At 42.4% G+C, this 23,568-nt stretch overlaps 1 protein-coding gene and 1 long non-coding RNA gene across 2 annotated transcripts; one reads left to right on the top strand and one right to left on the bottom strand.

The window, feature by feature from the left end:
• Positions 1-1,652: 1,652 nt before the first annotated feature.
• On the bottom strand, positions 1,653-22,203 carry LOC130918842 (uncharacterized). The gene is made up of 9 exons (XM_057840976.1): positions 22,123-22,203; positions 21,972-22,040; positions 19,952-20,694; positions 19,046-19,062; positions 18,898-18,971; positions 4,072-4,206; positions 3,143-3,215; positions 2,928-3,071; positions 1,653-1,804 (listed from the first exon to the last, which is right to left on the bottom strand). Exons 2-8 carry the CDS (start codon positions 21,999-22,001, stop codon positions 2,974-2,976), a joined length of 1,170 nt encoding a protein of 389 aa, XP_057696959.1. The 5' UTR covers positions 22,002-22,040; positions 22,123-22,203; the 3' UTR covers positions 1,653-1,804; positions 2,928-2,973.
• On the top strand, positions 15,434-16,360 carry LOC130918843 (uncharacterized). The gene is made up of 4 exons (XR_009063842.1): positions 15,434-15,564; positions 15,659-15,747; positions 15,856-16,023; positions 16,182-16,360. It is a non-coding gene; the product is annotated as an uncharacterized LOC130918843 (long non-coding RNA).
• Positions 22,204-23,568: the final 1,365 nt, after the last annotated feature.

Genomic DNA, 23,568 nt, shown 5'->3' with positions numbered 1-23,568 from the left:
AGAACGAGACGAAGAGAGCGGCAAAATGTCATTGTTTCTGTCTCTTCAATATTTTTACAGGATATTCTTTTTATCCAAGTATTTTCCCCAATTGCTAAATAAATGGCATGGTCATGACAAATAACAGTCTTGTGCTGAATGGAATATGAAATAATAAAAATGCATTTATTCAGGACGACATGGCAAAATTACTCCATAATGGTCAAAACTGTCAACTTCACCTTTACTGTCGCACCTCCCGAACGATATTTTATGACATCTAAATCGGACATATGTCATTTCCCTTCCCAGGCTTCGGAGAATGTAAACAAACCAGAAGGAGTGACAGCTAGCCGACATGCTAACCCGAACCGAGTGATGTTTCAAAGTCTTTGAAGCGGAAAATCACACATAACTAGCCTGGATTATTTGACATGACGACCTGGTTGTCGATTGTCTTTGTGGATCGGCAAACCGCCCGGCGGAGAGCAACTTACAGTTCGTTCCCCGGAGGAGGGTGGCTGGAGTTGTTGTGCAGCTAACGTGCTGCTGCTAATGAGCATCAGGAGAGCTTTTTACATGCCTATCAATGATCAAACGTAAGTAGTCCTTTATTTAAAGGAAGTTTGTAGTGTTTACTTTGTATTCGCTGTATTCGTATTTGACATAATACAAAACAAGATGTTTACTCACTTCCTCGTAAGTCCAATGGTCCCACAGTAAATATCCACGGTGAATGGGAACCTTTTGAAACTCCAAAAAGGCGCATATGCCTCTCCCTCATACAGAATGATTTTTCTGCAGCCGTTTGGCTGGCGTGATGCGAAAAATAAACGTATTAATCCGCAAAATCAGCTGAATCCTTCGTCCTCATACACAACAGTACACTGTAGCGTGAAGAGGAAGTCTTCTACCGTACACGTCACAGCGCCCTTCTCCTCAATGCAAGACCGAAGCCGGAAGTCACTCATTTTCATGGCGCGGGATTCAAAAAACTAAATAAAACTAGCGATCGCTTCCACACACATCCAAGCGGTCTTTATCATTCAGGGGCATAAAATACCGCGTGTATTATGAAATAAACATGCTTTTTCGTGTCACAGGCACTTTAAAGCAACTATTAGGTGCATACCGCTACCTACCATATCCAAGAGTGTGCAGCACCCACCTGAAGGCGTGCTTTCAGTTACACAAGAAACACGAAATTGAAACTATCAAATCATGATTTAACGTGTAACACAGGCCCCAATTTGAAAAGTAGCAGAGTAAAAGTACAGATATGTGCTGTAAAATGTAGCAAAGTGAAAGTACTTCATATTTGTACTCAAGTAAAGTATAGATACACAAAAAACTGTACTTAAGTACAGTAATGTATGAAGTATGCAATGAAGTACAATTACTTCACGATTCCATCACTGGAAATCACCAAGAGTGAATAGCAGTTTTTTTGCCAATGCAATAGACATTCATGGGCATCAACCCCATGGAAGTGCATAGGCATTATTGGCATAAGTTAACATGGGTGTCAGTGCAATTTAAATGACATTGGCAAAGATAGAGGAAAAAAAGAGGTAATCAAAATTAATGAAGCGAAGATGTTTTTCAATATCTTGCTTTATTTATTTATTCCTATTATACCGCCTCCTTGCATGACTACTGTCACTTTTATTCCATCTGCAGGAATTAGCAGATGGCCCTCCCCAAAAGCTGCTTCCCAAATTGCCCCTGGAATTGTCAGGGTGGCCCCACTGGCGGTCACTGCCATCTTTCCACCCATGATGGTGTTGTAGGCAATTAACGTGTGTTGCCGCCCTGTCGTTGATTCCTGTCGAATAGAAATGTGGATTGTTATAGAAATTTAACAGAATAACCTTGAACTTGAATATACAGTGATCCCTTGCTTCTTCGCGAATCAACCTTCACGCCCTCAGTGCATCGTTGATTTTTTAAATCTTAATTTAAGAATACAAGCGTTCTAAAAAAAAAAAAATATGTACCCTTTATATCTTCATGTGTGCACTGATACACACACGTGTTGCATGAGTGAGAGAGTGAATGTACAGTCTGTATTTTATTCAATTCATATTTAATTTACACGCTTCAATTTATTTATTTCTTAATGTTCTAATGGTAACATATCCATTTATATGGTATTATGTAAATTTACTGAATTTATATATAAAGAAAAAAGTATGCTAAAAATGGGGCAGAGACACTACTTCGTGATTTTTCACTTTACAGGACAGGTTCTGGTCCCCATTACCAACACTTTACCACTGTATGGAAAAAAATAAAACAAAAGTATTTCATACAATATAATTAATGAGCAACATTGTAAATGTGTATAATTGTGTGATTAATCGCATGCTCTAAAAAAATGTGCTCGTGAATTTTAATACATTTCAGCGATTGAATCACAAAAGGGAGCATTTGTTAACATCTCTTCACAACCCTCTTAAAATGGCACAATGAGGGAATGAATTCAGAATCTACATTTAAGAAAATAGGAAAGCTAACCACTGCAATTAGATATGTGCTTTCTGAAGAAAAATCCCATCTATTAGCGTCTTCAGCAAAAACAAATTTGAACTTGGTTACATTTGTAACTGCTAAGGATTCAAAGCTTAGTTTTAGCGTGTTTAAATATAATTGGAAGATTTTATAATTGATACAATTTTTTTATGCTTTAAATTTAACAAGACTAATTTAAAATACTGTATATCACGTAAAAGGACAACTCTTATTTACACAAGTTGTATTATTTCTATTTTTTTCAAATAAAAGGATTGTTTTGTTTACTGTCTTTTGTACTAAAAATTAATTGGACAGAGCATTTCAGGTAACCGAACCCACTGACAGTGTATCAAATACTTGTTCTCCCCACTGTATATATACATATATATATACAAACACACACACAGATACTATTAAATTATTGATTTACTCACTTGAATAGTGGTGTGTGCTGCTGAATGCAGGACGTAGCCAAAATCGTTAATTTTCCCAACAAGGTGGGTGAATTTGTATGTTTTTTTTTCTAAATGATTTGTGGCTACGTCCTGCCACAACATTATCTTTATGCTTTTTCATTCCTGAAATGCAGAAATAAAAAATTATGTATGCACTTTGAGAGCAATCTGTAGTGTGGATAGACAGTACTTACTGCTTTGAGGAAAAAGGTCCTCATGGGGACCTGCCCCGTCCCCCCGCTTTCTCCACATTCTTGTGGGACGCATCTGTATGTCACAAACAGGTTAATAAAATAAGTTGATTAGTTAATCAGGTTTATTGCTGCTAAAAGTACAAGTATACGTTTTGCTAGTTGATGGACAATATTTTAAATGAAATATAAGACAGTGTTTTTTGCATTGAAATAAGATGCTTGTGAGTAATGCAGTTATTGCAATTTTGTTGTTTTATCACAATAGATTGGTTTATTTACATTTCAAAAACCAGAAGGCATTAATTTACGAATGTGATTGCCCTTTAGTATACATACTTAAATGTTCAGATATTAAGATTTGAATGAGGCAAAATAACATGCTTATTTTCTCAACTATATAATCATTTGTTTCGGATGTACTGTAATTACTTTCTGTATAAAGATTAATTAGGTGTTCAATTTGTCAAACTTGAGTCTTGAAAAAGAGGGGGTCGTCTTATGATCAGGGTCGCCTTATATTCTGGCCAATACGGTATGACTGTTACTATTGAGTTGGTTCAGAGCGCAATTTACTTCAAGTACCAAAAGGGTCAATAACTCTCTGATGAAGGCGGAAATAGTTGGCAAAACATGTCAGGTCATTAAAACAACCTAAGCAGTAGTGTGTGATAAAAGAAAAACTTAGCTAATCATTTCATATACTGTAGCTATCTTGTTGGATAGCTTTCTTCAAATTGGGGGTAAAAGCATTTGGATGTGCCATTTTTTTCCTTCCTTAATACATCCCGGTGGTATTGGATGGGAAGATCTTCAAATTGGGTGATTGAGACTTGATTTGCATGTAAAATAGGTGATTAAGATGTTCCTAATGTATGAGCGTGTGCCCACCGCCCAAGCATACAATTGAGCATGTTTCAAAAAAAACTTACAGAACTGACGGTTCCGTGCAATGTCAGGAGGCTGCCGGTGGGCTTCGCTGCAGCAGCCTCCTGGATGGTGACCAATGGTGCCTCGGGATAGAAAAGGTGCCTGGCCTTCTCTTTAATATCTTCAGGCACAGTGATCTGTGTAGGTAAAACAAGTGAAAGCAAAATCTGACAAATGTCAATACCTGTGTTATTCAGAGGAATTGTTGTATTTTGAATGTTGAAATTCGCAAAGGAGATAACGTATTGTAAGCATTCTAAGTCTGATATCTGTCGATCAGTTCTGTCTACAGTAGAGTTTAGTATGATTGACATGCTTGAGTGTGTTTAAATAAGAAAATGGATAATGTTGTGCTGAAGATGAATGAAACAGAGGTCATGGTTTTGCTAGAGATCATCTGTGGATATTAGTGAATGTGATACAAAGTGTGGATCCAAGTGCAGGGAGACAATAGGCAAAAACAGGTGAATTGGTGTAAACTAAAATGTATTTAACAAACTTGTTCACCTGAACAAAGTACTTTAAGCAATAAAATATGACTGAACGTAACAAATCAAAAGCACAGTTAAAAGAAGGGCAGGGAAATGTAACACAATGGACCACTGAAAAACATGACACACGTGGGTGATGACTTGTCGAGGACTACGCTATAACAAAAGGCATAAATCGACAGGGGGTGACGAGACAATCAACAACTTGTGGGTGACATTAAGGGCAGCGGACTGGCCAGGAGGAGGCAGCAACAAGTGAACACAATTCGGAATCACGGATGAGACACACTGGGCTATGGCATAACCATACAAGAATCAAACATATGAACTCAAATCTGATCAGGTTTCCATATGCATGTGACCTGTCATTACAATTATCAAGAATGACAGGCATGCGCAAGTAAATTAAATGTCATTGAGAGTATGGTTATTATTCAATTTATCAACATCAATAAGTTTGCCAATTTAAAACTTGATATCTGAAAAGGGATGTGCAGATGTATGAATTGATTAGGTTAAAAATATCTTGAAATATGACTGCAGTAAGAATTAAATGAAATGCAGTAGTAACAAGGATTACAGATTTTGTAAAATTGTCCCAAGATGCAAAAAAAATTAACATACCTCAATCGCGCCGAAGGTGTTTTTGTGTCCGGCGTGGTGTGGAGGAAGGAGGAGTTGCTGTTTCCAGCCCGACAATTCATTAACAAATAGCTTCCTCCTTTCTCCACACTGTCGACCTGTTGTTCATTTAAATCCATCCTGAATGTATCGGTGCCATTGGAGATGGCCACCGATACATTCAGGATGGATTTGGTCATCTTGGCCCCACCGTCCAGGGTGAGGGCTCACTCGGTGCCCTTTATTTGTTGCCGGATGGCCACGACTTGGGCTTTTAGCATGTTCATTATGCAAGATTAAAAAAAAAAAAAAAAAGCAATAGCCATTATTTTGTTACTGTATACATTCTATTACCAATTGTAAATGATGATACTCTCAGTGAACAGGCCCAACCCTTGTGTTCAATTTTGGCGAGAGACTGGCTGGCGCACCTATTTTCGTTAGCTATTTGTGGCACATGCGCGTTGAGAAGGCTCGAAAGGACTGCCACGCTCACTTTTGTATACATTTGAATAAGAGGGACGCTGCGGTTGTGGCGCATGCGTGTTCAGAAGGCGCAAAAAGCCCGCCACGAAACTCTTTTGTATACATTCGAATGGGGGGAAAAAGCTCCACCGTGTTTGAATGTAGACGAACATTTCAAACTGTTTCCATATGAAAAAGGACTACGTTTGCAGACTAAACAAAATGGCATTGTTAGAAGTGTCGAGTATACTTTATTATCGCACATTGAGAATGCGAGTGAAGGCCGCCGCTGCCCCACTCCTGTTGTAGTGTGGGGGGGCCACTCCAACATGTTTGAATTTTGTCTGAGATTTTAAACAGATTTTAAACGATATGAAAAAGAACAAAGTTTAACATTAAATGATAGGGCCTTGTTAGAAGCTTCGACTGCGCTTAAGTGTCCCCCCCCCCCCCAATTTCGGGCGCTACAAATAATCGGATTCAATCACTGGGAGAATTGTAATTTAAAAACTGTTATCTATGTCAAACAGAACTAAATCCACCAAAAGTTAGACATAATCCACAGCAGCAAGCCTTTTTCCCCCTCGAAATAATGTATATGACATAGCTCGCAAAATAGTTACAGCTACACAAGTTAGAGCATTTTGTGGGCTGAAAACGGGTTCATATATTAGTATACTGTAACTATTTTACAAAATACGTCTTAGAGTACAGTGTAAAAATGCTGGGAGTGATAAGACAAACTTCCTACCTCTCTCGTGTCCACAAAAGAAAGATGGAATAGCAGGTGCAGACGCTATTTGGGCATGGACAATTTTGACTATTACAATTTTGGAGTACTGTTTGTGTGTGTGTGTGGGGGGGGGGGGGGGGGTGTTGGAAATTGAAAATTGAGCAATAATACGCACAGCATCATAATTTACAGTTAGTTAGATTGACGTTAAGTTATATTGCACGAAGACTGTGTTAATATGAAAAACTATCATGAACTTGAACTTAATGTTTGGCCGGATGTTTTGTTGCATTTCCCAAATGTCCAAGACAATCTATGATTGCTTGACCCACTGAGCAAATGTCTCAAAAATGTTTCACGTCTAACATTTCCTTAAACGTCAAGTAAAATATGAATAACTGAGGTGTAGAAAAGACAAAAAAAGTGTTTACTTATAAATTTCGAAGTACATACAACATGCAATATGAATCCAAATTTGGACGCTTATACTTAAGGCGTTGTAGCCGTGATGCCATTTCATAGTTTGAACAGGACAGGACTTTGGAAGTGCCGTCGAACAGCTGCAGATCATCGATAGTAGTCGCAGATTTGTCGATATTAATGTTTTTGCGACGTATAAATTTAGAACTAACATAAACGTTATGTAGCCATTTTAGAGGTTTGATAAACAAAATACGTCTAGATAAAATTATATTTATATAGATGAACTTGATCTCGATATTCTGTTACTACAGTTCCTCTCTTTTTTAATGTAAAGTAACATACAATCGCGAAATAGCATTTGGATTTTACGTCATCATAAACGCACTTACGCAGGATACAAGACATAAAAGCGTAACAATAGCAAATACATTTTATTTTTCCAAAATGATCGTTTTCAAGATGAAATGGTGCATTTAACGTGTCATGTAATAAAGGAGCATGCAGTATTTATTCCAATACAATTGTAAATATTGATATACATTTGCACATTGATAAAAATACACACTGCCTTATATATGAGTAATTAAGAATTATGTACAGAATGTGTTATTAATATATTATCAATCAGCATTCATGTGACATTTCCATGCAGACAATAATACCATTGATGAGCATGCTTTTTGGCACCGAAATACATATTCACGTAAAAAAAAAAAAAAAGAATATAAGCACTGCTTTAATTATGAATCAAACATGATATACAGAATATATTATATATAAAAAATTAATAATCAGATTAGAATTATCTGATAATATTGGCCACCTGATAATATCAGCCGATAAAGGTAGTATAAATTAATGTTGTTACCAATATTTTCATATATTATCGGGTGTTGAATATTATACAGTTTGTTTATTTTATTGAGAAAACCTCAACTTTAAAGAGTCCACAGGGAGAGCACAATACAATTAACCATAATATGTGAGTTCCATGCATAAATGGGTGGAAATTGGGTCGGTATTGGTAAGGTTACACATTACATAACAATTACAAAAGAAATACACATGCCATGTGAACATATGATACACCAAAACAATTTTGAGCACATGGATACATGTATAAGAAGAAAAAAAAAAAGATTAAACAAAATGGTATCATTCATTTCCTATGTTTCATTTTAAGGAGTGGGGACAGGTCGGTCTCTCCTGGTCAAAATGAAATTTACATCCATTGCCGTCAATAATACCCCCTGAGTTAAGAAGATTTCTCTTAGTGAAGGCTAGAATAACTCCAATAAAGCTTAGTTTTGTGGCTAATTTCCATACTTAGGAATTTGAAGATTTGGTATATGCCACCCATAGGTGACTGTCAGGCCGAGATGACGAGGTGGACTCAGTTGCAGAGTTTCGGGCAAAAAACTTTTATTTTGAAAACACAGGTTCTTCCGCTGACATGCGGGGATGAGAAAAGTACAAACAGAAAGCGCTCCAACGGAGGAATGAGTCAGGATGACTAGAAACAAAAAAGCACTCCAAAAGGGAGGAAATTTAACAACATAAAATGCTCCAAAAAGAGGACAGTCAGGATTACTATGATCAAAATTTACTAACACAAAGCGCTCCAAATGGAGGATAAATATACAGGGTTACTATGAAAGCTATGACAAAGGCTGCGGTGACTTACTTGAGTAGAAAGACACTTCTGCACAGGACCAGGGAAACTAAGGCAATATATACACAGGCGGTAATGGGGAACAGGTGGAAACAATAGGTGATTAGGTGACCAGAGGAAGGGCAAGTGCGCAGACACGAGGAGGGTGAAACCTTCAAAATAAAACAGGAAATGACATGACATGACAGAACCCCCCCTCTAGGACCGGCTACCAGACGGTCCAGGCTGGTCGGGGTGGTCCCTGTGGAAGTCCCTGATCAAGGAGGGGTCCAGGATGAACCGAGAGGGGATCCACTGTCTCTCCTCAGGGCCGTAGCCCTCCCAGTCCACAAGATACTGGCGGCCTCGACCTCGGGATCGCACCGCCAGCAGTTTCTTGACCTGGTAGGCAGGGCCGCCGTCGATGTCCAGAGGAGGTGGAGGGGGTGGCGTAGACACCATGGAACTCTCCACCACTGGCTTGACTTGGCTGACGTGGAAGGTGGGGTGGACCTTCAGGGAACGTGGGAGTCGCAGGCGCACTGCCGCCGGGCCTACAACCTTCGAGACTGGATACGGACCCACGAAGCGGGGGGCCAACTTCCGGCAGGTGGCCCGGAGGGGAAGGTTTCGGGCGCTCAGCCACACTCGCTGTCCCGCCTTGTAGGCGGGTGCTGGGCGTCGGTGGCGGTCTGCGGCCTTCTTCACGCGATCTCCTTGGCGGACGAGGACTTGGCGAGCTGCTTCCCAGATGCGTCTGCTGCGGCGGACCAAGGCATGGGCAGACGGGACAGAGACCTCCCGCTCCTGTGCGGCAAACAAAGGCGGATCGTAGCCATGGACGCATTTGAAGGGTGACATACCTGTGGCTGAGGTGGGAAGGGTGTTGTGGGCATATTCGACCCAGACCAGGTGATTGCTCCATGTGGATGGGTTCTGGGATACCAGACAGCGGAGGCCGGTCTCCAACTGTTGGTTGAGGCGCTCGGTCTGGCCGTTGGACTCCGGATGGTATCCCGACGTGAGGCTGGCCTTTGCTCCGATGAGACGGCAAAACTCTTTCCAAAACTGTGACACAAACTGTGGCCCCCGGTCAGAGACGATGTCCCGGGGGAAGCCGTGAATGCGGAATATCTGTCTCATCATGATTCCTGCAGTGTCCTTAGCAGAGGGCAAGGCTGGCAGGGCTATGAAGTGGGCCATTTTGGAGAACCGGTCGACTACTGTGAGGATCGTGGTGTTTCCCTGGGAAACAGGGAGCCCCGTGACAAAGTCCAAAGATATCTCTGCCCATGGTCTGGAGGGAATCGGGAGAGGTTGAAGGAGGCCCATGCGTGGTCTGGTGGACGTCTTGTTTCGGGCGCAGACCGAGCAAGCCTCAACGTACTCCCGGACCTCCGGCTCCATGCCTGGCCACCAGAACCTCCGGGAGATGGCGTGCATGGTGCGCCTGACTCCCGGATGACAGGAAAGCGGCGTGGAGTGGGCCCATTGGATCACCCGGGGGCGTAGGTCAGCCGGGACGAATAGTCGGTTCTCAGGGCACCCCCGAGGTGTCCGGACCCCCCCTAATGCCTGCTTAACCTCCGTTTCTATTTGCCAAGTTACCGCCCCTACCACACAATTCAGTGGCAGGATGGTTTCAGGTTCCTTGGCTACAGGCTCGGGGTCGTAGAGGCGAGAGAGGGCGTCTGCTTTGATGTTCTGGGACCCCGGCCTGTAAGAGATAGAGAAGGAAAATCTGTCAAAAAAATAGCGCCCACCTGGCCTGGCGAGAATTGAGTCTCTTAGCTGTCTTGAGATACTCTAGATTTCGATGATCTGTCCAAACTATGAAGGGTTGCTCCGCCCCCTCGAGCCAATGCCGCCACTCCTCCAGAGCGGTCTTGATGGCGAGTAGTTCTCGGTCGCCCACGTTGTAGTTCCGCTCAGCTGGAGATAGGCGGCGGGAAAGGAAGGCGCAGGGATGCATCTTCCCATCATGCTCCGCTCGCTGGGACAGTATAGCCCCAATGCCCTCACAGGAGGCGTCGACTTCCACCACGAACTGACGACGGGGATCAGGCATGGTCAGGATGGGGGCTGTAGTGAAGCGGTTCTTCAAGGCCCGGAACGCTGCCTCTGCCGCAGGGGTCCATTTGAACTGCACCTTGGTGGAGGTAAGAGCGTGAAGAGGGCCAGCAATCTTACTAAAACTGCGGATAAATCGCCTGTAAAAGTTGGCGAACCCAAGAAATTGCTGAAGCTTCTTACGACTGCCCGGTGTTGGCCAGTTAACTACTGTGTTTACTTTGGCTGGATCCATCTGGATCCCCCCAGGGGTTATAATAAAGCCCAGGAACGAGATAGAGTCAACATGAAATTCGCTTTTCTCTGCTTTAACATAAAGGTCATTGGTGAGAAGGTGCTTCAAAACTGATTCCACGTGCTGCTTGTGGGTGGCTAGATCTGGGGAGTAAATAAGGATGTCGTCCAGATAGACAAAGACGAAACGGTCAAGAAAATCACGGAGGACGTCATTGATTAATGCTTGGAAAAATGCAGGTGCGTTGGTGAGGCCGAAGGGCATAACCAGATATTCATAGTGGCCATCTGGGGTGTTAAAGGCCGTCTTCCACTCGTCTCCCTCTCTAATGCGCACTAAGTGGTAGGCATTGCGTAGATCTAACTTTGTGAAGACTTTGGCTTGCTGCAATTGGTCGAATACTGAAGACATGAGGGGGAATGGATAGCGATTCTTGATGGTGATGTCGTTGAGCTGGCGGTAGTCTATGGTGGGACGGAGTGACCCATCCTTCTTGCCTACAAAAAAGAAGCCCGCCCCAGCTGCGGACGAGGAAGGACGGATGAGCCCTGCTTTCAAGGAGGATTGAATGTATTCACGCATGGCAGCTTTTTCGGGACCAGAGATGGGATACAGGCGCCCCCTGGGGATAGTGGAGCCAGGGATAAGGTCAATAGCACAGTCATAGGGACGGTGGGGTGGCAGAGACTGGGCTCGGGTCTTACTGAAAACCTGGCGTAGGTGGTGATAACACTCGGGAATGGTGCTCAAGTCGATCTTTTGCTCTGGAGTGACAGAAAGAGAAAACTTATTAATCACAGTCTCACCAACACCAGGATCGCCAACCCCCGGGTTCACAACCGCCAGACAACGTCCCCAGCAGTCTCCACCCCACCCCAGTATGTACCCGGAGTTCCACTCAATGTGGGGTTGGTGTTTGCGAAGCCATGAGAGTCCCAAAACTAATGACTGAGTTTGGGCAGGAAACAAACGGAATGACATGGTCTCAGTGTGTCCTTGAACTGTGATTTCTACCGGTTCGCAGGAATGGGTGATGGTGAACAGTTTCTCCCCATTGAGGGATCTTGCCACCAGGTGTCGATCGAGTGGGACAGCCTGTAGGCCCAGGAGGTTGCAAACACTCCATGGCATCAGACAGTCATCAGCGCCGGAGTCAATGAGGGTGGGGAGTGTATGTGAGGAGGACCCGTGTTTTACTTGAATGGTGGTCGTAGAGCGAGGAGTGGCACACACAGGTTTATTGTTGTGGCTGGGCTTAGCTCTGCGGGCGGCGCAAACCGCAACCAGGTGTCCCGAGCTCCCACAATAGAAACACAGTCTCTTCTGGTGTCGGCGTCTGCGCTCCTCTGGAGATGTACGCATGTGTCTGAGTTGCATGGGTACGGTGTCTTTATGGGCCCTATGAGGTGCGACTGAGGGGGTTTGAGCACGTTGAGGTTCGGACCGCTCCAGTGACTCGGGAGGCGATCTCACAGCATGGATAGGTCTGCTCTTGCTAAGCTCCTCAAGACGGTGGTCAGTGCGTATGGCAAGGGCGATGAGGTCGTCCAACCCCTCCGGAAGGTCGAGCGGTACGAGTCGATCATGGATAGTGGGAGAGAGTCCCTTGAAAAAAGTGTCATACAGGGCAGTGTGGCACCAGCCACAACCCGCGGCCAGGGTACGGAACTGAATAGCATAATCGTTGACTGAGGCTTTACCCTGATGCAAGCTGCTGAGTTCTCGGGCTCGGTCTCTCTCAGAACAAACGGGGTCAAACGTCTTCTTTAGGGCGTCTTTAAATGAGGACAAGACATGGCATGATAGTGAATCGCGCTCCCACTCAGCCATGGCCCAGGCCCGGGCCCGTCCCGACATGTGGGACACCATGAAGGCAATACAAGAGCGATCTGAGGTGAAATCGTGAGGCGAACAATCAAAGTGCATGCCGCATTCAGTAATAAAAGCTTGGCTTGTACCTGGATCCCCACAGAACCGCTGCGGTGGCGCTAATCTAGGTCCTCTTCCAGAGACTGTGGGGGAGGAAGCAGGAGGGGAGCAGGCGGCGGATCTAGCAGTGGGGGCCGAGTGTGCTGAGAGCAGCTGGGCTGTGAGCCCCATCATATGATTGTTCATCTGGACCAGCTGTGCAGCCATCGTGGCTTGGAAGTCTTCCTGGCGGGTGAGGCGAGCCGCTTGCTCTTGCAGTGTGGCAAAGAATTCGGAACACTCCGCTGGGTCCATTTCTGGCAGAAGTGTTCTGTCAGGCCGAGATGACGAGGTGGACTCAGTTGCAGAGTTTCGGGCAAAAAACTTTTATTTTGAAAACACAGGTTCTTCCGCTGACATGCAGGGATGAGAAAAGTACAAACAGAAAGCGCTCCAACGGAGGAATGAGTCAGGATGACTAGAAACAAAAAAGCACTCCAAAAGGGAGGAAATTTAACAACATAAAATGCTCCAAAAAGAGGACAGTCAGGATTACTATGATCAAAATTTACTAACACAAAGCGCTCCAAATGGAGGATAAATATACAGGGTTACTATGAAAGCTATGACAAAGGCTGCGGTGACTTACTTGAGTAGAAAGACACTTCTGCACAGGACCAGGGAAACTAAGGCAATATATACACAGGCGGTAATGGGGAACAGGTGGAAACAATAGGTGATTAGGTGACCAGAGGAAGGGCAAGTGCGCAGACACGAGGAGGGTGAAACCTTCAAAATAAAACAGGAAATGATATGACATGACAGTGACAGCTTCTCCTGTCCACAGACAATGATCATTCAATACCACACAGTGATACAATATATGCCCAATCTTTTAGAGTTGAAGACCTGGCAGTCATCATCACTGCTAGACAATCGCAGTTTACATGTATTGGACATCAACAGTATTGCTGTCGATGGCACTGAATGAGATACAACCTAAAAGCAATGCGCACAACTTAAAGCGCAAAGTCTGTCCAGTCACCCCTTCATCTACTTGACATCACATTGGCCAGCAGATAGATTTGGTGAGTGGGTCAACCGTAGTGCTCATCCTAATAAGCACTCTTGGGTGTCTGCTGGCCAGTGTGGTGTCTGGCAGACGCAGAGTTCAGTATGAATTAATATTTAAGAAAAAAAACACCATGATGACTGGACAGAGTTTGTAGCTGGAATGGAGTATTCGCAAATAGTCAGAATTAATGATGAGAGTTGAACTGTAATACCACTTCTGATATTGTGGTTGTAGCATGTTTTTTCATCGTTATTTTTTTGACCCAAGATAAAATATTTTATCTACCCCACACATATAAGTGTTAGTGAGCTGTCCAGAGTGCTGAAGTTTGAAAACTGACATTTGATTGGTTCATTTTAGGAGGTTACAATCCCATACTAAAAAAAAAAAATCAATCCAAGGAGAAGTATATTTCTCACACAGTGGGTAAATGAAAGCATGACTGAAAAATAGATAGGCCATGCTGTCATTAATGCAGCTTGTCTCAGATCAGTCCCGCTATCATTTGTTGCCTGCAAATGTCACAATGGCTTTGCAGGAGCTGCCCTGTCTGTACTTGCCGGTGTAGTGTGGAAAGAGCATTGGGCTCATCACAGCCTTGTGATAGAGGAGTGTGTGAGGGGTCTGACATCAGCGAACTTCTGCCCAGGGTGTCAAGCATGATTATTGGCAGAAGCTGGTGGGCTCAGGGTGGAGAGGGCTAAAATGCTCATTGCATCATCTTGTCTTTTTGCTCCATAGGAAACCTGTTAGAGATCAGTGCATGCATCAATGCATCTCAGTTACTTAATTACGATTGTAATCAGGGTAATGGGAATGTATTAGTTGCTATTAGATACCTTTTTGAGCCAGGAGGCATGGATAGTGCCTGTGTGTATTTTTCTTAGTACAAGGATAACGACGCCATACTTAGACCATCACGCCACAGACCTATTATTATTATTATATTATATATTATTATATTATAATTATTATATATTAGTATTATAATAATAATTATTATACTGCTGCAAGCTGCACTAACCTTTTAATCTTGACGAATAGAACACAATTTAAGAGAACAGAAAGCGACTTGTTGGATCTTTAGGAGAGGCATCTTTCCAGACTTTTCATCACGTCATTCCTTTGTTGGGCCAGCAAGTCCAAGGGTGAATCCCATTTCACCCCTTGGCCCTACCCCTTCTCCTCCGTTTTGCGCGTTCACGTGTAGGGGTAGGGCTGTCCCAATTCACGCTAATGTGGAGGGGGAGGGGTAAGGGGGACAGCTTTCCACCCCTGCAAACGGAGGGCCATGACTACCCTCACTCCAAACAAAGGGTTACGCGAAATTTCCCAGGGTGCAAAGCGATTACCCTGAGAATCATTTCCAAAATGGCGGAGCCAAGGAAAGAAGTACACAAATGTAAGTAGCTCTGTTTTTCCCTAATTTTACTATTTTAACAGTTTTAAGTTGTGATAACTGATGTATTGTGTGAGTGGGACTTACGTCGCAATGTGTAGTTTTTTTCCACTATAAACGCACATCGGCGAAATCGCTAATTATTGCATTAATAAGGAATCGGTCAATGCATGTGAAGGTGCTGGGAAAAGTCGAAAAACAACACAGTTGTCGTTTAAAATTTGCGAGCAATGTAGTAGATTGACAATAGAGAAGTTGCTTTTGAGCGACGTGTGCGTCATTTCGCTACCTATTATCACAAATATTCATGTTTGTGAATGTGATTCACAGGGAGTCCAGCACAAACAAAGACCCTTATCAGGTTTCGCTCTGAGAACGAAGAACGGTTCTTGAAATCAAAAGCCTCGGCCAAACAACAGTGGGAGTGAGTAAAATTAACTCCACTAAGCAGGTTGTTTTTGCCAGAGTTTGTTTGTTAGTTAACAATTCATACATTATCCCTCGCATTTACAACACAGGAAGCTGATCAAGGAGCTGGGGCTGGAGGGGAAGGTGTCCTCCCAGCAGGTCTCCAAAAAATGGGAGAATTAAAAAAAAAAAGTACACGGTAAACAGAAAGTAATGCCCGTTAAATAGATGAATACTATGTACTCCCCAAATATTGTCAGCGAGCAATGAAGTACATTCATAATTGCCATTGTATTGCTTCTTACAGGAGCTGAAAACTCCCTGCTCTGGGGGTGGGACAGACCAAGGCCAGGAGACCGCCACAACGTGGCAATATTATGATGACATGCACGCGGTGCTGGGAGCAAGGGCAGCAATGGACCCTCCACTCTTGGTGGATTCATGCGCAGAGGATGCCATCATCCAAAGTGCTTTGGTAAACATACAGCCATATATTGTTTTTTTTGGTTAATGTGCACGGTATGTCCAAATATATTGTATTGTACACACAGCCACCACTCCCTCATTCCGTAACACCTTTTTTGTTAATGGATTAAAGTGCATGCTATCATGTAATGTTGTTTGTTCCCCTAGAACGTCGCTGAGCCCAGCACCTCCGATGCGCCATGAACAGTCACTGTTCCCTCACAATGTCAGAGTCGTCCTCCACCATCCACATCCACATCCCCATCCCCAAAAAGAAGAAAGTCCAACCCCATACTTGAATACCTGGTGCAGGAGAGTGAGAAGGAGCAGCAGCGCCATGAGGAGACACAGCAAAGAATGGACCGCTTTTTAGCTCTGTTTGAGCACATGGTGGACAAAATGTGTAAGTTGACGCGCCATGCATCTATTGTACACACAGCCAATACTTCCTCATTCTGTAACACATTTTTTGCAATGGATAAAAGTGTATTCTATAATGTTATGTCATGTTTTGTCCCCCCAGAATATCGCTGAGCCCAGAATGTGCCATGTGCTGTTCCTGCTCCAGTCACCCCACCAGCTCTTCATTTTGTTTATTGTTGTCTTATGTTCAATTTTCTTATCTGGTCGTATCCATACTGTTTATTTTACTTATTGTACTTTATTACTGTTTAGATGCACCAGACACTTTAAGCAGCAATTTGCACTATGTTCACTTTTACTAAAAAGATGCTGCTAATAAAAGAAAGGATTAACAGTTTGTGAGCATTATTATCACATCATCATATGAATGACTGAAACGGATATTGTTTTGAAGAGATTTTTCACAAAATAAAAAATGATGCATTACATTACAATGTAATGGGAAAATGGGAGAAAAAGCATGCAAAAAAACAAATATCACCAAAAACTATATACATTGCACATCAACATTGTGACACCTGGGCTGCCAATCTGTCCCGTGTTGCATTTCCAGGCCCCTCATTAACTGCTAGGTGGTCTCCGGGAGGTAGGGGTTCCAGGATGTCCTGTGCCACGTCCTCATTGTCCAGACACACATTGTGGAGGAAAGCACAGGATGCAACGACCAGAGGAGCAAACACTGGCCTCACCTCCAGTGCTTTGAAAAGGGTACAACGCCACCTGGTCTTCATTACCCCGAAGGCTCGCTCAATTATACTGCGGCCCTTGGCATGATGGTGGTTGTAGCGCCCCTGTATTGGTCCATTGACTGGTTCCTTATACGGAGTCATGAGGCAGATTGGTGTTTCCAGACACGGGTAGCCACCATCCCCAAGGAGGATGTAGCCTGGTGGAGGGTACCGCCTCGCCTTGTAGCAGGTGCTGTTCTTCATGACCCTCGAGTCATGAACGGATCCCGGGTAACCTACAAAGATGTCCAGAAATCTTCCAGTGGAATCACATATTGCCTGCATGTTAATTGAATAACAGCCTTTGTAGTTAATATAGTCAATTTGGTGCCGTGCTGGTGGTTTGATTCTAATGTGGCTACCATCTATTACACCCACAACATTCCTGAATGCAGGGCTCCCAGATAGCTGGGCAAATCCTCTGCCAACTGCATCCAGCTCTCCAGCCTCGGGGAATGCAATGGCACGCCGTATGTTTCGGCATATGTAATTTGCCACTTTGTGGACGACTCTGTGCACCGTGGATTTGGGGACGTTGAACACACGAGCCACCACGATGTAAAAGAGTCCATGTGCCAACCAGTATATATAGATCAGGACCTCCAGTTGCCCACCCCAACCATGGTCCTGCTCTCTCTGCAGCAGCTTTTGGACAGCGTTTATGGCTCTTCTGCTGAGGCGTAGGTCCTGCCTCAAGTCCGCCTCAACATTGAACCACAACCTTAGTACAGGCATATTATGGTCCAACCGGCAATAATTTGTGGGATGACCCATCTGCTGGAAAGAAAAAAATGGAAATATCAGGCTTTCATCCTCCCAAACCAACACATTGATGGCACACACAATGCAGTGAATGTATTTATGTAATCAAATCTGAACTTAGTACAAAAAAATGGGTTCAAACCCCCCTCAGCAGCATTTTTATCCCAAACGGAAGGAGGCGAGTAACAAAAGCCACACGTTAGTTGTTGCTTTTTGTTTGGTTAACCAGGCTAGGACACTACTCCAGTCAATAATTCAGCAAATCAAAAAAGGCAGGCAGATTGTTTCTGAATAACAAAATATCACGAATGTACAGTTAGAAGAACTTTCAAACACACACACATTGTTACTTTCACACGCTATCTCTGGAGGCTACCAAACATTTGTGCTGGCCGGACACTTAAAAAGTGCTCACTCACACACGTTATTTGTATTACTTTCTCATTCTACATACCCCAGCAAGATACAGCAATGCTCCCAGATGTCGAAGACGCCTTCGCCTGATGGCCTTCCGTCGATTCGACGCAGATATTTGTAAAAATATCTTCATAGCCAAGGAGAACGTGGGCACCACAGAAGCATGCATGTTGATTCAGTTCTGTCGCTTTTTGATGACGTCACAATTGGCGGAATGGACTTATGACGTACGTGAGTGTGAAGGGGTGTCCCAATTCGTAGGGCTAACGTTTCAAGCCCTACCCCTTATTGCTCCGTTTGAAGGGCCAAGGGGTAGGGGGAAGGGGTAGGGCCAAGGGATGAAATGGGATTCACTCCAAGTCTCATGGAGGTATTCCTACCATAGTGGCTGAGTTTCCAATAATCAGTGCTGCATCCATTCTTTGTCTTAATTCACAAATGGAGCACCTAATGCCACATGCCACTTTTAAAGAATACACACAAAAAAAAAACCACACACGTAGTAGTGCTGAGTGTAGAATATGTATACTGACAACATGCATATTGTTACTTACAAATGAATGAAGACATGTCATGCTAGTTTCCACCCTGGTGTGAAAGGCACACTTATGGCACTTGCTCTCCAAGTCTGTTAAAAGTACAGTAGAACACAAAACTTTTACAACAATTCAATTAACACATAAAAAAAATGTATGTACTCACCTTGTCTCTTTTCCGTTCTCATAACGTGTTGATGATTGTGCAAAATAGGAAAGGTAAAAAAAAATAAAAAAAAACAACAACAACGGCAAACAAACAAACAAAAACTCTCACTCTGCCTTTCCTGTGCTTGAACTGACCTGACCCTTCTTCCTTACTTCTACTGACCTTCTGGTTCACTAAACAATGCTTTTTGAACCTCAGTATCTATTTTCAACAAAAAGCCATTAACCTTATTATTGTTTGATTGTGCTCTAATTAATCTAAAACAGTTTCCAATTTTTAACAATTAATAATAATAACTATAAAGATTCCACCATTCCCTCCACTCTGCACCTCTTTAATAAATATTTTTCTCATGTCAAATTTTCACATAAATTGAATCATTACTTATCTAGGTACAGCAGATTATCATTTGCAAATGGCAACCCGGCTGCCGACACTGGTGTCAGGCAGAAACACCTTGTCAGAAATTTGGTGAATGTGATATAATTGAAACCAACGTATAATTCTGAGCAAAACTACATATTGACCAATCTCAAATGTGAAAAATGAACAAATATTTTTGGCAAAGGAATATCAACCCATTTATTTCCCTTGACAAATTGATTTTAAACAGGACGGTTTGCAATACTTCACTGTCAGACTGTCAAGGTTAGGTTAAGTTTTCAAAATGACAGTTTTCCACCCGATATTCGCATTACATTTCCTACAGAGCCTACAGATCATGAAATTATATTATCTCAACAAAATGCTTCTTCACACACAAATCAGTTCAACAATACTATTTTTAAATCATCTGCCGCTCTCTACCTCATTTTTATACTCACCACCTCTGTGACTAACAAAACTATGCACATTGCAAATTAAATCCAAATTGTTCTTTTGCATTTCTTTGAGATTACTCACCTTTCATCGCCTAAAACACAAAAGACAGGATTGTGATAGCTGTAGTACGTTCGAAGGACACCTGAATGAAGAGCACACTGAGGTTTAGACACAAAAATGAGGTCAAGCAATGTGTACTTCTCAGTGGTGATGGGAGTGATGAGTTGCTTGTAACCTTTTGAGAGAAACAGTTCAAAAATGGGTTTGTGCGCATCTGAAAACACATCTTCATTAAAATCTCCACATACCAAGATCTGTTGATTATCCATCACCTCAAGGGAACAAAGCAAATTTCCCAGGTTTTGCAGGAAGGAGCGCAGGTTGTGGGCCGGAGCCCTGTACACAGCAGCAATTAGCACATTGACAGGAGAGTCAAGTTTCACCACGACAAACTCCAAATCCGTCTCGCCCTGAATGTATTTAATTTCCTTGGCCACAATGTGATTTTTTTTTACACATATAGCAACGCCACCACCAAGTTTTGTTACCAAGTCAGGACAGTTTGAATAGGAAGCACTTCGGTTCCGGTGAAACATCGTGTAGCCTTCCAAGCGAGCGTTTCCAGCAGTCACTGATTGTTGGAAGTGTGTTTCTGTAAAGCACAAAACATCAGCAAACAGCAGCTCATGGTGACTCACGATATCGTCTAGGTGACCAAACAGTCCTTCCGTGTTATGGTGGATGACGACCAGTTGCGTTGCTGAATCCATCGTCGGCATGAGGTGAAGGAGGGGCATCACGTGGGCCAGCGAAGCCTCTGTCCTCTGAGCGAGAGCATTGGTTATATCTGGGTTGGCGTAAATCTTTCTTTCATCAAAATAAACTTCTCAAACCATTGCGACTGGTCACTCGACTGAGAGCTACGTACCCCATGCCAGATTCAAACACACCTTTCAGAGACACGACCAGGGCCGGAGTGGGACTCATTTTCGGCCCTGGAATTTCATGCCTCAGACCGGCCCACTCATTTAAAATTATGTCATTATGCATACACGTGTTAAGTTCAGTGTTCTCTAAAGCCGTGTACTGTAATTCTGTGTATTCCAATTCAGTGCAGGTCATGGTTGTTTAACAAGGTGGCTTTATTTTAACAAGTGCAACACAACATATTTTGAACAAATTTAAAAATGGATTTAAAAAAAAACTATATTAAATGATACATTTGAAAAATAAATTAGGCCTGTCAAATGATTAAAATTTTTGATCGAGTTAATTACAGCTTAAAAATTAATTGTAATTAATCGCAATTCAAACCATCTATAAAATATGCCATATTTTTCTGTAAATTATTGTTGGAATGGAAAGATGAGACACAAGATGGATATATACATTCAACATAAGGTACATAAGGACTGTATTTGTTTATTATAACAATAAATCAACAAGATGGCATTAACATTATTAACATTCTGTTAAAGCGATCCATGGATAGAAAGACTTGTAGTTCTTAAAAGATAAATGTTAGTACAAGTTATAGAAATTTTATATTAAAACCCCTCTTAATGTTTTCGTTTTAATAAAATTTGTAAAATTTTCAATCAAAAAATACACTAGTAGCCCGCCATTGTTGATGTCAATAATTACTTACACAATGCTCATGGGTGCTGAAGCCTATAAAATCAGTCGCACCCAAACGCCAGCGGAGGGCGGCAAAACTCCATAAAGCACAATTAACAAGTGGGCATGTCATTGTACTGTCATTTAAATCTGTCTGAGCAGGGCATGTGCGTTAATTGCGTCAAATATTTTAACGTGATTCATTAAAAAAATTAATTACCGCCCGTTAACGCGATAATTTTGGCAGCCCCAAAATAAATGAATAAATAAGACCTTTTCTGCAACATCAAATATTAACAAAATGAGTGCTTACAGATAAAACAAACATAGCAACATAACAATATGAAAAATAAAGAATACGTATTGCACATTGTAACAACTTCTAATGATACTATTATCCATTTTCCATTTCCACTTTAAAAACGCCACGTAATTGATTATATTAATTCTAATGTTCACTCGCTGAACGACATGGCAATCCTACCTTCCAGCTCTGCACCTGTGGTGTGTTCATTATGGCTAATGCTTGCTGCTACATATCCCTTGTGAGGTGCTACAAGAAGCCAAAGTTTCCACAATTACATATTGTCGTATCACACGGTGCAAGTTGCATTTTATTCGCCATCTGGCCTTACCACTTTCGTTGTAATCCTCTGTAGTTTGAGGCAGCAAGGTCGTTGCATGAAAAAAATTAGCTATTTTCGCGCATTTTGCCGATTCTTTCACGAGTGCTTTTCTCTTTTTAATTCTTATTTTTCAGCGCCACCCTTGCTCTTTTTATCCATCCGAGCACCGAGATAGCAGCTAATTTGGCTCAATACAGACTACAATTAGGGGGCGGAGCTGCATGCTGTATTTTTCGTCTGCACACGTGAGGATGAGTCTGGAAAAAAAAATAATACTGTTTTTTTTTTTTTTAAAACGGCCCACAGGGACAGCGGTAACAGAATGTAAGTTATACTCAGTGACACTGTCATAAATAAATACCAAACAAAAAATGATAACAGTGTAATTTTTTTTTTTTTTTTTTAAATAAAACGCGGACCGGCCCATCTGGCCGGCCGGCCCTTCTGGAATCGTCCAGAAGCTCCCGATTAGTCACTCCGGGCCTGGACACGACTGCATCAGAGGTGGTCATACAGGCAAAAGCAAGCTTAAATATGCAAGATTAATGAATGTAACTCATATTGACACAAAATCAAAGTTACTGGGTTGGTAGGCATTGAATAATCATGTTTCATACCATGGTAAAACAGAATGGATGTTTGGGGTTCCCTGGGTTTGATTGTAAGTGATGATTATATGGCAAAGTTGCTGTCGTTTTAAATGTAAAACCACTTCACATTTAAAGCAACTGTAGTTGCTGTCGATGAGTTGATGTTAACTTTTCACACATAAAAACATTACAGTATACAAGAAGGGTCATCCTTGGATGGCGAGTTCCAATCTGGCCCCTACTTGTACACCTTACTGTTTGTCCATGGGACAGACTTCACCGTTGTTGCTCCAGTGGGTGGAGGAGCACCTTGCATGGCAGCGGCAGCTCAATAACTCCAAAACTTAGTTTAATGGCAAATTCAGAGAAACTGTATGGTGTATACTGCCATGACAAGAGTGTGCAGCACTTATCTGAAATCCCGCTGTTCTCACAGTTGTATGTGGCTTATCAGTTGCACAAAAGGCTCTGAATTGAAACTAACAATTTAAGATTAAACGTGTAACGCAGGCCACAATTTGAAAAGTTGTGCTGTAAAAGTAGTTTGGTGCTGTAAAATGTAGCAAATTAAATGTACCGCTTCATATTTGTACTCAAGAAAAGTACAGATACATAAAATATGTACTTACAGTAATGAAGTACTTTTACCTTGTTACATTCCACCATTGGAAATCAACGGGAGTGAACAGAAGTTGTTTTTGCCAATGTAACCGACATTCATGGGCATCAATGCCATTTAAATGACATTGGAAAACATGGAGAAAAAAAGTTCATCAAAATTAAATAAAGCAAAAATGTCTTCTGTAATTTGTATTTATTATGTTCCCTTTTTTTGTCTTTTTTCATTTCTACAATTGCTGATGTG

The sequence above is a fragment of the Corythoichthys intestinalis genome, chromosome 7 (assembly GCF_030265065.1).
Source record: "Corythoichthys intestinalis isolate RoL2023-P3 chromosome 7, ASM3026506v1, whole genome shotgun sequence".
Classification (NCBI taxonomy): domain Eukaryota; kingdom Metazoa; phylum Chordata; class Actinopteri; order Syngnathiformes; family Syngnathidae; genus Corythoichthys; species Corythoichthys intestinalis.
This window is presented reverse-complemented; position numbering and strand designations above follow the sequence as displayed.

Coding starts and splice junctions, on each gene's coding strand:
- LOC130918842 (XM_057840976.1), bottom strand. CDS start 22,001: ATGAACACACCACAGGTGCAGAGCTGGAAG. Junction 3,216..4,071: donor TGCACGGAACCGTCAGTTCT/GTAAGTTTTTTT, acceptor TGTGACATACAG/ATGCGTCCCACAAGAATGTG. Junction 3,072..3,142: donor GGACCTTTTTCCTCAAAGCA/GTAAGTACTGTC, acceptor TCTGCATTTCAG/GAATGAAAAAGCATAAAGAT.